This window comes from Callithrix jacchus, chromosome X (assembly GCF_049354715.1).
Source record: "Callithrix jacchus isolate 240 chromosome X, calJac240_pri, whole genome shotgun sequence".
Taxonomy (NCBI): Eukaryota; Metazoa; Chordata; class Mammalia; order Primates; family Cebidae; genus Callithrix; species Callithrix jacchus.
In genome coordinates, this window is record NC_133524.1 from 52,769,277 (window position 1) to 52,786,347 (window position 17,071).

Consider the following 17,071-nt stretch of genomic DNA (forward strand, 5'->3'; position numbering starts at 1 on the left):
GACACCCTGTCTGAAAGAAAAAAACAGGATTTATAAATGAAGACATGAAAATAATTTCTTTCTTCCACAAAAGGTCTTTCTGAGACACATCCTCCACTAAGGACTGTCTGTTCCCAACGTTTCTGAATACAAGACAAAGGGAAACAATAGCTCTCAAGTCTCTTCTACTACAAATGTCTTGTGGATGTGGGTCTGGGAGCAGCGGAACACCCTACCCTGACCTGCAAAGTCCCTGGCTCAATTTGCATGTCCCTTTCTGTTCACATTCCTTGCTGCCCATGCACCTTGCTGTGTGCCTTCTGTCCCTGCACAGCTGTGAAAGGAGATGTCATGACTTCCTTCTTTCTTGCTGACTACGACGTAGCCATTATGTCTACAGATTAGTCCTATCAGAAGTTGAACTGTGAGTGAGTGTAAGGGGGAGTGGGAGGGCTTCCTGTGGGTCCATGGCCTCTGAGGTCATCGTCTTTCTGCTAAAAGTCAGTGATACCGCCATGGCCTTGCCGTTGTGGGGTCCCAGGCATGGTAAGAAGGAGGGCCACAGATAGGAGGAGGGTCAGGTTAACATGGAGTGAGTTTTGAAGGGTGACATTATATCAAGTATTTGAGTCCTGGAGGCAAAGAAACAAAGCAAACCAAAAAAAACCTCACACACAGAGAGGAGGGATTCCAAAGTCATTAGAGAGGACCTGGGAAGGAGCACAGGACAGAGTGAGGCAGGACAAGGAGGGGGCACCATAGCCCTTAAGGCAAGAGGGGACCTCACTGCGCATGCTCCTGGGACTCCCGACTCAGTGCGCATGCTCACTGAGCGTCTTCCCATAGGCCCCTTTGCCCATTTGGTGAAGACCGCGTAAGACTGCAGCTCCGGTCCCTGAGGTGTGGATTCTTTCTCTCTTACTGCGACGCAGCTGGTAGGTCCACAAACTGATCCAACTGAGAGTTGAAGTGTGAGTGAGAGTGAGGAGGAGCCAGCAGGCTTCGGGAGGAGGGTCGAGCAGAGTGGTTGGTGACTCCGAATGAGAAGGGCCTCAAAGTCGTCGTCCTTCTGTTGCGGCGCCATGGCCATGGGCTTGTGTTGTCTTGTCTGGGCCGTAACTAAGGAGGAAGGAGGGCCGAGGAGTGGAGGGGTTCAGGTGAAGCTGGGGTGCTGTTGGGGTGCTGCTGGAGGTATCTGAATCCCGGAAGCTCCTGGAACCGTCACAGAAGATTCTAGACTTCTCAGAGGTGACCGGGGAGGGTGAGTGGTATGGAACGGACCTGGAGACGGGTAATGCTGGGGCTAGTGACTGCAGCCCCGAGGTCTGTAGAGTGCCTGGCGTAGGTATGCTGTGTGGCAGCTTGTCAACTCCGCTGTGGAGATTCTAGTGGGTGGGACTCTGAGTTCCTGAAAATGTGATTTTTGTGGGGAAGTAGGCCTAGAAAATGAGTGTGTGACAAAATTCGTGGTCACTGCAGGTTTTTTTTTTTTTTTTTTGAGACGGAGTCTCGCTCTGTGGCCAGGCTGGAGTGCAGTGGCGCGATCTCGGCTCACTGCAACCTCCGCCTCCCGGGTTCAAGCAATTCTCCTGCCTCAGCCTCCCCAGTGGCTGGGATTACAGTCACACGCCCGGTCACTGCAGTTTTAATTGTCTAACTCTGATTTCCTACTTGTTTCCCTGAGGAAGTGTCCAGTTGTGAAACCAACCTCGTGGGAAACACCCTGTGTCTTTTGCCAGGAGCCTTAAGACGTTACTCATCTAGCTGGACCAACTTCAGTGACTTTGCACGCATTGGATTTGAAAGTCACACACACTTGGACTTTCAGAGTGTTTCTAAATTTTTTTAAAAAATGACCAGGTTAACATTTGACCATGAAATTTGTCAAATACAGTTGTCCTGTCATGTGCATTTTCCCATTGACACTGTTCTGCTTGCAGAGTGAAATATGTGTTGGTGAGGAAGATCAACATATAGGCCTATACTCAGAAGAAGTCCACAGCCTCCTGATCTCACTGTACCTCTACTTGTGAATGTCTTAACCTTTGGTGTTTTTCTTAGCAGGAAGTGATTTTTCTGATCTGTTGTTAGATTAGTACAGATACACTGATAATGGTCTTTCATGCTGATAAAAAATGATCATGGCATCTCATGAAGGAAAGACTAGTCCAGAGGATTATATTTGAGTTTTGTGTGGATGGATGATCTTGTGTTCCCAGATTTTGTCCATAACTTCTTCCTCATGCTTATTCATAACAGGTTACACACATTCATCCCAACATAGATTAAAACAGCTTCCAAAGTCCTTGAGGATAACTGCCTTGGTGTAACCTCTCTGAGGAAAGAATAACATTATGAAGAACAAGTATATGGGGTAGTGTTGGAGAAATGTCTGTAGATGTACTTACAATAAGCAATATCTATGTATTCTGTATATTTATATTATTGACATGTTTTAGTAACAAAACTTTTTTATCAGCACACACAGAGACACCAAATCCCAGAAGCCCAGTAATGGAGACCCCCAAGAAGAGGAACCACCAACGGAAAGTTGGGATCCTACGCCTGATCAGGAGAGATAAAACGATCAGGATTTCCCTTCCCAAGGTGCTGTGAAGGGAAAGAAAGAATGTCTATGGGGCAGGAGACGGTGGATGTGTGCCTCATGCCTTATGCCATGAGCAGTAACAGGAGGAAATAAAACATTAGGAAAAGATAGCAAACATTTGCTCAAAGTTGGCTGGAAAGGGGAGATTATAGTTTGCAGCTTCATGCAGTTTCTGGATATAATGAATCTTCTCTTTTTCTTCAAGGTGGATTTTGTATGCTTGAAAATAGAGTTCTTTTTTTTATTGCATTTTAGGTTTCAGGGTACATGTGCAGAACATGCAAGATAGTTATCGCTTAAAATCATTTAAAATGGTGTATAAGAATGTACATTATTTCACTAGTTTAATTTGATCTCCTTGGAATGTCACCGTATGATCTTCTCAGCCATAGTATCCACAGTGTTGTGAGTACCCTTTAATAGCCCGTGGAGTGCCAAGTCACCCAACTTTGTAACACTGTGAATGTGTCCCATTTGCAAAGGGATGTTAGCCTAATTTTATAAATAAGAAAATGGGGGCTCAGAGATTGAGGCTTACACAGAACACTTGACTCATGGAGAAGGAATTCATATTTTGTTGAAAGGTTTCTTCTGTTCTTCCTACAATCCATGCTGTAATAATTGAAAGTGAGTGGTTTGCTTAAGATGCATAATACTTTATTGTGTCTGTGCTGTCAGTACTTCAGTATTGGCTTAGGGCAAAACAGTTCAGTGAAGCAGGATAGTATGAGTAAAGTACACTGACACACAGATATTATGCTTTGCCAGTTCAGCTGAGGGCCCCTGGCCGCCTACAGGCACCCTGGAGTGTGCTGTAAAGAGATAGCAGCCACCGGTCCCTACCAGGGAGAGAGACTTGCATTTAGTCAGTAAAGTTTAATTGACAAAGACTTGAGTCAACACCAATCTCTTGAGTGAAGAGATTAAAGGACAGATTTGGACGCACAAACCAAACACCATCAGAGGGTAAAATCCCTGGTTGACCTCTCCTGAGAGGGCCATCCGGCTCGAAGGTTAGTTTTAAGACCACATGGGCAAACAAGTTAGTTAACTCCCGCACATACCCTAGCTATTTGCTTTACTTATTAACCAACTGTGAAGGGGATTTAGGCTGCCTTCAGCCAAGAAGTATAGAAAAAACCCTTAGGCCTTCCAAAAGGGAATGAGACTATGTTCTATTACTTTCTCTAATATTTTTTTCCATAATTCCCACAATAGTAACTCTAGAAAAGAGCTCAATGAATGACAGCCACTGTTTCCTTTGATCCGTCCTTTGACAGTATGTTTGATAAAAGTTGGATAATTCAAGACACTGGCATACAAGGACTTATATTAGCATGATTTTCAAGGGGGTTCCCACAGTTGTTTAAATACTTTTATATTTAGAAGATAAGATCATCCTGAACCGGAAAATGTATCCTCAACAGATAGCATTTTCAAGCTAAACATTGACAGAATTTGGGCCATCGATCATTTTAGCAATTCACCGTTAAGATGTTTCCCGATAGGACTGTCAACAATGCCCATGAATTTCTTTGCACTCAAGTTTCCGTACTCTCACTGCAAGACAGTGGTTTTGCTTGTATTTCTGGTACATTTTTGTGAATGAGATTCATTTATATAGACTTACATATATGGTTCTTGGACCTAAGCATAGCATAAAGTTAATTATTAAGTATCCAAATAATTCCAGGTTACCTCAACAATGGATGGGTCTCACAAGTGTAAGATTTGTCTAGGCACACCAATACATTGATCTAATTCTTTGGAAAATTACATCTCATTTACGACTAAAATGGTATTCACGTGGCTGACTTTCAGATTTCATAGTTGATACACGCTGTTCATAATACACAATGGTAAAGTACGGGAAATTTAGGTGTAGCGTGATTTACATTTAGATTGTTATTTAAAATAAGGCATTAGACCAGGAGCGGTTGCTCATGAATGTAATCCAAAAATTTTGGGAGGCTGAGTGGGGCAAATCCCTTGATCCCAGGAGTCCAGCAACAGCCTGGACAACACTGAGAAGTCCTGTCTTGAATCAACCAACCAACCGACCAACCAACCAAACAAACATACATTAGCCTTGGCAGTGGGGGACACCTGTAGGCTCAGCTACCTGGGACGCTGAGACAGGAGGTTCTGTTTAGCCTGAGACGTTGGGCTCACAGTGGGCCTTGATTGTGCCACAGCACTCCAGCCTGGATGACAGTGAGTCCCTGACTGAAAAAACAATTAAAATAAAATCAGGTATTATAAAACAGAAAGAAAAAGGTGTAACAGCTTTGCACGACATTCATTACAATGCTAACCGACAGAGTTATTTTTTCTTTTCATTTTTTTCTTGTTGTGAAACAGAATCTCATCTGTCAGCCAGCCTAGATTGCTATGGCATGATCTTGGCTCACTGCAACCTCCACCTCTTGGGTTCAAGTGACCTTGGCCTCCCAAAGTGACGAGATTACAGGCATGAGCCGCCATGCCCAGCCTATGCTTTGTTTCATAATGCTATGGAAAACAATATTATCATTTCCTTATTTGTATTTCATGTTGGACTGCTTAAATCGATAACCTTTGTGTTTTGAAGTGCGTGAAATGGAAGGTGATCTGCAAGGGCTGTGGCAGTCAAACACCTGGGATGAATCTGAGGTTTGGTCCTGGCATCAAGTTGAAGATTCTATCAAAAGCAGAACCCTGTGAAATGCCAGACACAGGTATGTTATTCATCAAGATGCAAGGTTATGTGCTTTCTCATTTACAAAATATTATACTTTTGATAATAGAGGCATAACATTGCTGTCATTTTAAAAACACACTTCGAATGCAAACTTACTTTGAAACGTCTTTCAGACCCAAAGGCCAGATTGCAAGACTTAAACACTGTCAGATACAGAAACAAACTGGGTCAAAGCCATATTCAATCATCAAATGTGACTACATTTTCTTAGTTTGTGTATAACCAACAGCTAATAATTTTCAGATACTTTTCTAATTTCTGCTTTTAACAAATGCATAACGCATTTGCAATACCAGTTTGTGTGAGATACGCTGAGCCCTGAAGCAGATTCTAACACCAGCTCTAATATAACTTGTGAGACCCTGGATGAATCGTATCAATTCCACACACATCCTTGGTCTTATTGAAAAGAGTGAATGCACATCAGCTAGATTAAAATCCATTTCAGTGCTGATTTCTGCATGCTCTGGTTCTGTTAGACACATGACAAAGATATTCTGATTTTCATGATTTGTTTATCATAACAAGCAACTTCAGTCCAATTCTAGTATGTGACTTGAGATTTCATGGCCCTTAGGGGCCATGGAAAATGAGCGGGCACTCTGCTTGATGTTTGTTTTCCTGTATGGAGCCCTGTACGAGTGATCTTGAATTTTGTCAAATTCTGAATTCTCAGACTCTTAAAGAATAATTGCACTTTAAAGGCATCCCACAGTGAAGTCTTGAATGACTGAATAAGAAAATGGCAAGAGATCCTCAGGTTTCTGTGGCCAATGAAGTAGACAGAATGCATGTAGGTCAGTGATGCTCAAGGTGGCTGTAAGATGCTTCTGCTAAGCACGCTCCCTGCCCTCCTGTCAGTCTTCATGAGCTACTGCGTGTAACTAGATTGAAGACTCATCCAGTAGAGTCACCTCTAACCACACCATAGGTTACATATTGGAGGTTTCTGCCTTGAGACATTAGATGATAGGGTTTAAAGTTCAACAACAGTAATGTGCGAGTTCCTGAATAGTTGACATAAGTCTGTTTTACACATATTTCCCAAATGGGAGACTGTTAATTAAGATACCTGTTGAAGTTAAAGGAAACACTCTATGTTTAAAGGAGAAAATACCTAAATGTTTTTACGGTACTCTGCTGAACCATTCCATTAGACTATTTACATTAAAAGGCAGTTCTCAGACAATTTCCCAGAGCCTATTGAACAAGCCTCAGTCGTAGTCTTGGGAGATCATAGCTTTAAATGCAAAATAAAATGCACATTACATGATCAAGAAAATAATACTACGAAATAATAATGAAAGAGCCACAGAGTAAACTTAAGATTATACGAAAGAGGTAGTGAATAAAAGACAGGTATGAATCATTAGTAAAAGGAAAAGTAATTCAAATGTAATAAATTTAAAAGATTGGTCTTTTGAAAAAGTAGCTATGAATAGAGTATTCAATAGTTCTATATAATCTTGAAGAAAATGGAAAAAGCAAAACATGGAATATGAAGAAGACAGAGTGATCTAATGAAGGGCATTATTGAAAGTGAATGCAATCTTGAATTCACCAGAGTGTGGATGAAATGGTTGATAAGCTAGGAAGGCGTACATCATTTAATATATTTCTGTAATACCTGATTAAGCATCACAAAGCCTCTGGAAGAAACTGTGAAATTTGCCAGGTGTCCCTCAAAAACATTTACTTTTAGAAACAAATTTTGGCTTTTTCAGATATCTCACTCTTGTTTCCCATTTGCATATCCCTCCATTTGGTCGTGCGTGACACAGTTCACAATGCTATCACATATAGATGACAAAACTGATAGTGATAGCTTACGAGTAATGTGACCATGTATGTAATTATACAAACGGGAATACTTTCACGTGTAAAAAGAAGCATTATTCATGTTGACAGCATGGTAGAAAACTTAGTACAAATGGTGCCCATACCTTAAAAAGTACAGAAGGGTAAACTCTCCCAGATAAATATATTTGCCTTTCTGCACAGTAGAGTAAAACTAAGGCAATACTGGCCCTTCTATTCACTTCATATCTGCAGTTCCTAAGGTGATATTAACCATTTTCTTTGGAGATAGTTTTCAGATTATTTCCAGGAGCCCATTTGGCATCCAGACCATAGTTTCAAGCCAGAACATTAAAAAAAACATTTGCAAAATATTGTACATGTCTTTGTACGTTTCCTTTTTTGTTTCTTAGGTTTTTTTGTGTGGTGCTGATATTTTGAGTAGAGGTATGCCCGGTGTTTGCTTTCTACTTTAAACCCCTTTTTAGTGGGTTCACCTCACTTAATGTGTTCAGTGGTACCAGCTCTATCACAGAGTAATGTGTTCAATGCAATCCGTGGGGCAGTCCTCAGATTTCCTAGGTAGCTGTGTGTTTATAATATACAATGTTAAACTATGGGAAATGTAGGTGTGGTGTGATTTGTCTCAGATTGTCATTTAAGATAAGATATAATACAGGAAAGCAAAGGTGGGACATCTTTGCATCACATTTATTACCACAGTAGCCTACAGGCTTTTATGGCATAACGCTGAGGAAAAGAATATGATCATTTCTTTCTTTATCATTCTTGTTTGGCTGCTCTAGTCTATATCCTTTGAATTTTTTAGTGCCTGACCTGGAAGCTGATCTCCAGGAGCTGTCTGAGTCAGAGACTGGGGATGAATATGAAGATGGTCCTGTGGTCCAGGGAAACGGTATGCCAAAATCAGAGCAGTTTAAAATGCCAGAAGGAGGTATGTTATCCATTAAGATTCAAACTTACATGCTGTCTGTATTACACAGTACTACACTTTTGATAACAGAAAGAGAGAACATTACTGTCCCTTGAAAAACAGAGTTCAAATACAGACTTTCTCTGGAAGGTAGTTCAGACCCCAGAAGCCTGACTGCAAAACGGAAACATCATCAGCTACAGCAGAAATTGGGTCAAAGTCATATTGAATCATCAAATAGAAAAGTATTTTCTTCTGAGTATAACCAACAGCTAACAGTTTTCAGAATATTTTCTAAGCTCTGCTTTTCTCAAATGCATAATACATTTGTAATATCACCTTGTATGAAATATGCTGACCCTGAAGGAGATTCTAGTACCAGCTCTGGACAAATCACATAAATCCTACACCCGTTTTTACTTTTATTGAAAGTACTGAATGCACATCAGGTAGATTAAAATCCACTTCATTGCTGGTTTCTGTATGCTCTGATTCTCTTGGAGAGAACACAAAGATATTCTGATGTTCATGATTTGTTTATCATAACAGTCAGCTTCAGTCCAATTTTAATATCCAAGTTGAGATTTCATTGCTCCTAAGATAATGAGCAGAAACTCTGCTTGATGTTGTTTACCTGCATGGAGACCTTCATGAGTTTTCTTGGATTTTGTCAAATCCTGAATTCTCTCAGGCTCTTAAACAATGATTGCATTGTTTTTCACATGGAGTCTCAGTCTGTCACCCAGGGTGGAATGCAGTGGTCCAATATTTGTTCACTGTGACCTCCACCTCCCGAGTTCAAGCGGTTCTCCTGCCTTAGCCTCCTGTGTAGCTGGGAATACAGGTGTGTGCTACCACGGCCGACTAATTTCTGTATATTTAGTGGAGACGGGGTTTCACCATGTTGGCCAGATTGGCATCAAACTCCTGATCTCAAGTGATCCACCCGCCTTGGCCTCCCAAAGTGCTGGGATTATAGGCGTGAGCCACTTCCCTTGCAGGACCCAATGATTGCATTTTAAAGTCTTCTTGCAGTGAAGCCTGGAATGACTGAATAATGAAATGGAAGAGACAGTCACGTTTTGTGGCCCATGAAGTAAGGATCATGCATGTAAATCAGTGATGTTCAAGCTGGTTGTGAGATGCCTGTGCTAGGCATGCTCGCTGCCCTCCTGTCAGTCTTCATGAGCTATTGTGTTGTGTGTAATTAGATCGAAGACACATATGGTAACCTCGAACCGTATCAGAGGTAATATATTACAGATTTCTGCCTTGAGTCTTCAAATGATACGATTTAAACTTCAAAGACTATGATGTACTAAGTCCTGAGAAGTCAACATAGGTATCTTTACACATCTTTTCCAAATTGCTGACTTAATTAGAAGAACTTCTGAATTTAAAGGGAGCACTGCATGTTTAGGGGAGAAGTTACCTAAACGTTTGTATTCCACACTGCTGAACAACTCCATTAGACTATTTGCATTAAAAGATTGGTTTCAGACAATTTCCGGGAGCCCACTGGACAAGCCTCAGTTGGATTCTTAGGACAGTCATAGCATTAATTATATGTCTTATTAAAATAGATAGCAAATTACATGATACAACAGCATAATATTAAGAAAGAAAAAATAATAAATGAGTCACAGAATAAACTTAAGGGAAAAGGAAACAGACAATAAATGAAAGGTTTGAACCATTAACAAAAGGAAAACTAATCTGAAAGTCATAAATTTAATAGATATTTTTTAGAAATAGCTAGGAAGAGAGCATCCAGTAGATTAAACAATCTTGAAGAAAATGGAAAAGGCACAACATGGAATATGAACAAGACACAGGTGTTGAATGTAGGGCGTCATTGAAAGGGAATACATTCTTGAACACTAATATTTTCAGAGTGTGTGGATGAAATGGTTGATATGCTAGGAACACATACATTATTTAATATATTCATGTAATGCCCGAATTTCTGAGCATCGCAAAGACTGTGGAAGAGCTTGTGAAATTTGCCAGTTGTCCCTCAAAAGCAGTTACTTTCAGAAGGAAATATTTAGCTTTTCCAGACGCCTAACTCTTCTTTTTTGTTTCGGTCTCCATTACTGTTCTTTCCACACTGGTTATGATAACTCATTCACATTTTAATATCAGTCACAATAGTGATACCTTAAAACTTGTATGATCATTTTATTAATTATACAAACTGGAATACTTTTCGGTGACAAGTGTGTCATTATTCATATTGACATGAGGACTATAGGTGAAAACCGGTTGCAAATGGTTAGTGTACATTAAAAAAGAACAAAAAAGGGGAAACTGGTTCAAGGCAATATTATGCACTTCTGCACCATAGAGAAAAAACAAACACGATACTGTCCTTTCTGTTCACTTCACTTATTTATTTCCTAATGTGACATGAACTGTTTTCTCAAAAGATAGTTTTCAGACTATTTGCAGGAGCCTATTGGACATCCAGACCATAGTTTCAAGCCAAAACCTTAAATTATACATTTCTTCTGAAGGAGTTCTTTCAGAAATTCCTTCTGTTTCTTATGTTTTCTTTGTGTTCTGGTTGTATTCTGAGTATAATTCCACACAATGTTTGCTATCTACTTTAAGCCCCTTTTAATAGGTTCACTTGATTTAATGTGCTCTGACTTGAACTGTCTTTTGGTTTCATTCTAGCACTAAAAGCAGGGTGTGTTTTAAAACTGTTTCTAATTTATCTGCTTGGAAGTGCATCTTCAAGCTCTCTATGGAGGTCTAGTCGAATGTTAGCCGTAGGGTGACTCTTAGGCTTCTGGTTTTAGTCCATTCTATAAAACTAAAACTTTGGTGTCCGTTGCATACCTTTAATTTCATCTGAATACAGTTAAGCTAGTAATGTTCCCTCCTGTTGTGTTTCTGTTGTAGGGGAGGGGAAACCACAGGACTAAACGAAGACAAGCTGAAAGAATGCAAACTGAATTCATCCGAGATATTTTACTTTAAAAAAATCTCCATAAATCTTTCCAGTTTTCGTCAAAGAAGTATTGCACATCTTTTGTTCATTTATTCTCATATATTAGACACTATTGGAATTTTTGGCCAGATGCAGTGGCTCACGCCTGTAGTCCAAGCTTATTGGGATGTGGAGGCAGGAGGATGGTTTACGCCTGGGAGATTGAGATGTGCCTGGGCGACATGGAAAAACCCCCTCTCAACGAAAATAAATGAATGAATGCATGCATGTTATGCATGTATGTATGTAGGTGTAGTTCCAGCTACTCTAGTAGTTGAGGTGGGAGGATTCCTTGAGCCTAGGGAGTCGAGGATGCAGGTAGTCAGGTTCCCATTACCGCAACTCCAGCCTGGGTGGATGAGACTTTGTCTGAATAAAAAAATAGTATCATTTTTACAACTTTGCATTCTGATTGAGCTGGTATACACATGTGTGATATTGTGAAATAAATACTTGGTCCTGGAACCTGCTTACCATCACACAACTCCTACAATTTTTAGTATGTTTGCATAGTGATGTCTTTTTGTATGCTAGTGAGTTGACAGATGGCTGTGACCTCCTAGGTAGCTCTAGGATGGGGGGTTAGAGGATTGGGACTTTCATTCCCATCCTCAAACTTCAGAACAGGTAGAGGGGCTGGGGTTAAGTTGATTTCTAATGGCAGGCGAACAGGTTAACCAATCACACCTGTAGAATGAAAACCTCCATCAAAACCCCCAAAAACAGGGTTCCGAGAGCTTCTGCCTAGCCAAACACCTGGAGGATAACATGCCCATAGAGGCCATGGAAGCGCCCATGCCTCTTCCTTCATTCCTTCCGCTATGTATGTCTTTATCTGCATCCTTTGTTAAGATAACGCCATTTGCCACAAAATATGTGAGATTATCTAGGTTATAGACCTGGATGAAGGAACTAGGGCTTAGGTAGAAGAAAGGGGAAAGCAACCAGGGAAACTTGCTGAAGCAAAATTACTTGGATCCTACCTACGCTGTCTCCTTACAGGCTATGGCATGACACAGCCATGGGATTCCATCGTGCCTCTCACACACTGGCTTTGAGACGATGGGCAAGACACTTACATCCTGTCAGACTGTTTCCCCGTTTCTAAAGTAGAAATTAGAGTATTTACACTACTTGCCGTGAATAATAAATGAAATAACATAGGAAGCAGGCATTACATTGCAGATAAATTTACGAGTCATGTTTCCTTAATCTCTTTAACATTTCAAATATTTTCATTGAATATTTTTACAACTATATCTCTAGTATGTCGTAACTGCTTTGGAATTTCAAGTAGGAATATCCAGCTACCTTTTTAAATGCCTTTGACTTCAGAAACTTATTTGATTCAAATATGTAAATTAAATAGTAGTGTAGCTGGTGTCAGACAGGGCATGGATTCTGAAGTTGATTTGTAAGTAACCGAGCTGTGACAAGGCCAACCCTATGTCAGCAGTATGTACCAAAAGTTGTTTGGTGTGTGTGATGCTATGAATAATAAGTATATTCCGGCAAGGCGACACCACACAACTCAGTATCATAGTGTGTCAAGGGCTCACGCAGTCCCTGAGCAACCCTGTGGTAGCTAACATGGCCACAAGGATGGCCAGGGCAGTTGTTATTTGGGCTTGTCTTATATTCTTAAATTCGGCGGGTAGGAAGAGTGAGCCCAAATGGAACGAGGTGGTTGACTACTTGCAGACACAGCAAAGGCAAGATCAGCATTGTGTCAGCACAGTGTCTTAGTCCCATAGGACCACAGTGAATCGGAGATACTCAGTGATAGTACAGATGGTGGGTTTCTCCGTCCGTGAGGAGTCTGCAGTCTCACCCTAAGGCCCATTTTGAAACCACACTGAATCCTGAACCCAAGATCACACCTGACAGAGCTGGGACTATGGGACAGGAGGGGTGACCCAGCTTCTAAGCATCCCACACAGAACACCCAGTAATGCCATCCATGCTTGTGAAGAGGAGGAACCCATGTCAATGACTATTCTGAAATGACGGCCTTCTGACAGTTTTCCTAAACCAAAGGTGCAAATCACTTGTTTGGACTGGACAAGGATCCCTAGAGGGAAAGGTCCCTCAGTAGGAGGCCACACTGGGATCATTGGCCAGCTCCTGCCTGACGACCGTATGTCCTGCTGGGGGTGCCCTAACAAGGGTAAAGTCTTCGTGTCCAGGGGCATCACCTGTGCCCTCTGGGACTGTTCTTACACAAACATCCTAACTATACCGCTATGCCTCATCCCTGGAAGGCATCCACATCAGCTTCAGCTTCCTAACCAGACTTGTGCTGCGTGTGAAATGGTCACTTGGGCAGGACAAAAATAGACAACAAAGAATCTTAGGAAGTCGCCTATCTTTGTTGGATAGGCCTTCATCATTAATAAAATTTGTATAAAATGGCTATGTTGAGATAGCTGATGTGTCAACTTTGGTAGGTGACAACACATGAGAAATGTTCACTAGACCAGGGTAAATGTCTCCGTGAAGGGTTTTCTTTCCGTGTGAACTAGCACTGAAATCAGCAGACTTTGGGTAAACATAATTACCCTCCCCAATGTGGGTGGGCCTCATCCCATCCCTTGAAGGCCTTCAGAGAAGAAGACTGGGGTCCTCCTCAAGATGAAGAAGTTCTTCCTGTACACTGCCCTTGAATTTCAGCTCTCATGTCACCTGTTTCCTGGGTCTCCAGCCTGACATCCTGCTCTCTGAGATGTTGACTTGCTAGTCACAACACTTCCATGATCTAGGACTTCAAACTCAATCTATCACTCTCTCTCTCTCCACACACACACACACACACACACACACACACACACACACACACACACAGTGGATCCCTAACCAGTAGACTACTTATATCTGGGACCTTAAAGTGCATAACTGAGATCAGTATTGCCGGTTGTTCTCACTCTGCTGCACAGCTCGTGATGCAGAGGATTGTGGCATTCCCCTCACATCCACTGACATCCATGTTGCTCATCACTGTAACTCAGGGTTTTGCCATCGAACAATGTAGAGACCACTACAGTTCCACAAGTGTTCCCTGCCCTCCTTCTGTATGTGAGGTTTTCTGTTCCAACCCGAGGACACAGAGATCCACTGGGTATTTTTTCCAAACTTCCAGGAAGGACCTGGGAGCCTGATGAGGGAGATACATCTGTAACAGCAATAATAACTATGGGCACAGCCAGTGTGTTCACCAACTTATGAGAGATCACATTACCAACACCTCCCACTTAAGTTTCCCCGTCAACTAACAGCTTATCCTGGAAGTGAGCACATTTGTGGATCACTTGGATTCCCCTTATTCTGTTTTCCCCAGGAATTCACAGATACAAAGCAAACTGATGGTGGAATGTTGTGATGGAGGGGAATCCACGAATGGAATGCCCTGAATTGGTGTGATTTCCAAAGTAGTCAATAAGGCTTTATAATTTCCCAGATGAAGCAACATACGGGCCTCCCTCCGTTTACAGGGAGTGACATGTATAGAAACTCCAGTTTATTGAAGACTCTGGAAAAAGACATTTGCCTGCCTATAGCACTCAGTCCCCAAATGGAAGTAGCTCCTGCTACTTGCATTCCATCAATGTAGAAATTTCCAAAACACCCCAAAGTGGGCGAAGATATTATGGCCATAAACCACAGTTTAGGATTGAAGAGAAGTATCCTCAAACTTCTTATTTACATCAAAAGAATAAGAATGTTGCAGTTGGTACAGAGGAAATAGCAGGGTGGCATGGAGAAGGACACAGTGTTCCCCAGGAGGGCTTGCAGGCACCTTCCTCCTCTGTCCGGCTTTCTGTGATAAGAAAGTGGTTCAGGGATTGGCGAGGTGGCTCCTGCCTCTAATCCCAGCACATTGAGAGTTCGAGGTGTGAGTATTGCTTGAACCCAGAGTTTCAGATCAGCCTGGGAAACATAAGGACACCCCACCTCTAAAAGAAAATTGGCCAGGGGTGGTGGAGCCTGCATGTTGTCCCAGGTACTTGCGAGGCTGAGATGGACGGATCCCTTCAGCCTGGGAGGTCAGGGCTGCAGTCAGCCATGATTTCTCCACTGTACTCCAGGCTGAGCAACAGACCCCGTCTGAAACAGCAACAACAGCGAGTGCTTTGGGGCCAGCTGGGGTGTGCGGTAAAGCTTATTCCAGAAAAGATGCTGTTTCTGGGTGAGTTGGATTCCCCTCATTGTTTCCCCCAGGCATGCAGAGCTACAGCGAAAACTGATACTGGAATGTTGTGTCAGAGTGGGATCCAAGAATGGGATGGGCTGCAGTCATGTGATTTTCCAAAGCAGTCAACAAATCTTTCATGACTTCCCAGATGAAGCAACATTCCAGCCTCCCTCGGTTTATAGAGAAGTGACATGTGTGGAAAATCCAGTTTATTAAAGACTGGAAAAAGATGTTTGCCTCCCTGTAACAGTCCCCAAATGCCAGTAGCTCCTACCAATCATTCCAGCAAACACTACTGCACTTGGGAAAGCCCAAAATATCCCAAAGTAGGTTATGACATTGTCGTGATAAACCACGAGTTTAGGATGGAAAAGAAGTATCCTCGAACTTCTTATTTACCTTAAAAGAATAGGAATATTGCGTTCGCTACAAAGGAAATAACGTGGCACCAAGGAGGAGGACACAATGTTTCCCGGGAGCAGTTACAGGCACCTTCCTCCTCTGTCTTGTTCTCCTTTCTGTGATAAAAAAAAAAAGTGGTTCAGGGATAGGCATGGGGGCTTAAGCCAGCCTGGGATACATAGGGAGATCCCGTCTCAACAAAAAATTTTAAAAACAACCGTGCATGGTGGAGCATGCCTGTACTCTCAGCTACTTGGGAGTCTGAGATGGAAGCATTGCTCCAGCTTGGGAGTGAGCCACAAATTGTCCGCTGCTCTCCAGGCCGAGCAACAGAGTGAGACCCCATCCCAAATAAAACAAAAATAAAAGAAAGTCTTTCAGAGCCAGCTCGGGTGTGTGGTGAAGCTTCATTTCAAAGGCCAGTCACTGCCATGGGACATTGATGGTCAGGATGTTTCTATGGTACTCATGGCTCTGAGATCCTGGGACTGGTGCCTTTCTCAGCGAAGACAGCCCTCTCCAGGATAGGACACAGGAGGAAGGGGCCAGGCTAGGTCCTCAGGCTACCAGGGACAGCTGTCTGCTGTGGGATCACCGACGCCATCAGAAGAAGGGCAGCTGAAAGGAGGAGACAGGAGATCACCTTCGTAGGCAAGGGGCAGGTGTCTGTCAGTGAAGGCAAGACATTGGCTCTATGTCCCGGCATTGCTCTAAGCTCCTGTGGAAGGACATGATGGTGTCAGGAAGAATCCAGGGCTTGTGGGAGGAGCAGAATAGCTGGTATCACCTCTCATCCTGTGTGTTCAATGGTCTCTGAGAGGAGCCCATGCTATTTTGGGATCTAAAAGGTTATTTTCTGACATTCCCTCCATTCACCACCCATGAAGAGAAGGGACTTGAGATACATTGACGCCTTCAGGGAGAAAGGCCAGATGGAGTTGTGAGGCCTTCTCAAAAGTCCCTCTGCCCTACACTTACGGTGAGTCTCACACTAGTTCGTCATTACCTGTGTTCTTGTGTGGTCTGATATCACTCTTGTCAACCTCATGTCTGTCCTGGGAAGAGTGGGTATACTGCAGACAGTCCTGCTACCTAAGGGATTCAATAAGGCTTCTGAAAGTTCCGTGGGCTGGCCAGTAAGTTCCCAGATCCTAGGGCACCATTCTTCCCATGCTACATGAGATTCACAGGGTGTGAATCGTGGAATCTTCACTTTTAAAGGATCCTGGGTTCCAACTTTCATGGAAACATGTCTGAGAACTAGTAGAGGAGGGGAATAGTCTCCTTTCCCTGCTACACAGTTTCTTTCTCCTTTGTGAAGCTGTAGAAGGGACAGGTTTGGTGTGTTCTGTGATGTACGGACCCAAGACCTTCAGGTGAGGAGACTGACACTGACATGCTGCCTGTTATAATAATGATGCACTCAG

At 42.5% G+C, this 17,071-nt stretch overlaps 1 protein-coding gene across 1 annotated transcript; it reads left to right on the plus strand.

Moving 5' to 3' along the window:
• Window positions 1–833: 833 nt before the first annotated feature.
• On the plus strand, window positions 834–11,132 carry LOC144580961 (X antigen family member 1-like). The gene is made up of 5 exons (XM_078362166.1): window positions 834–914; window positions 2,459–2,586; window positions 5,178–5,304; window positions 7,954–8,079; window positions 10,966–11,132. Exons 2-5 carry the CDS (start codon window positions 2,494–2,496, stop codon window positions 10,986–10,988), a joined length of 369 nt encoding a protein of 122 aa, XP_078218292.1. The 5' UTR covers window positions 834–914; window positions 2,459–2,493; the 3' UTR covers window positions 10,989–11,132.
• Window positions 11,133–17,071: the final 5,939 nt, after the last annotated feature.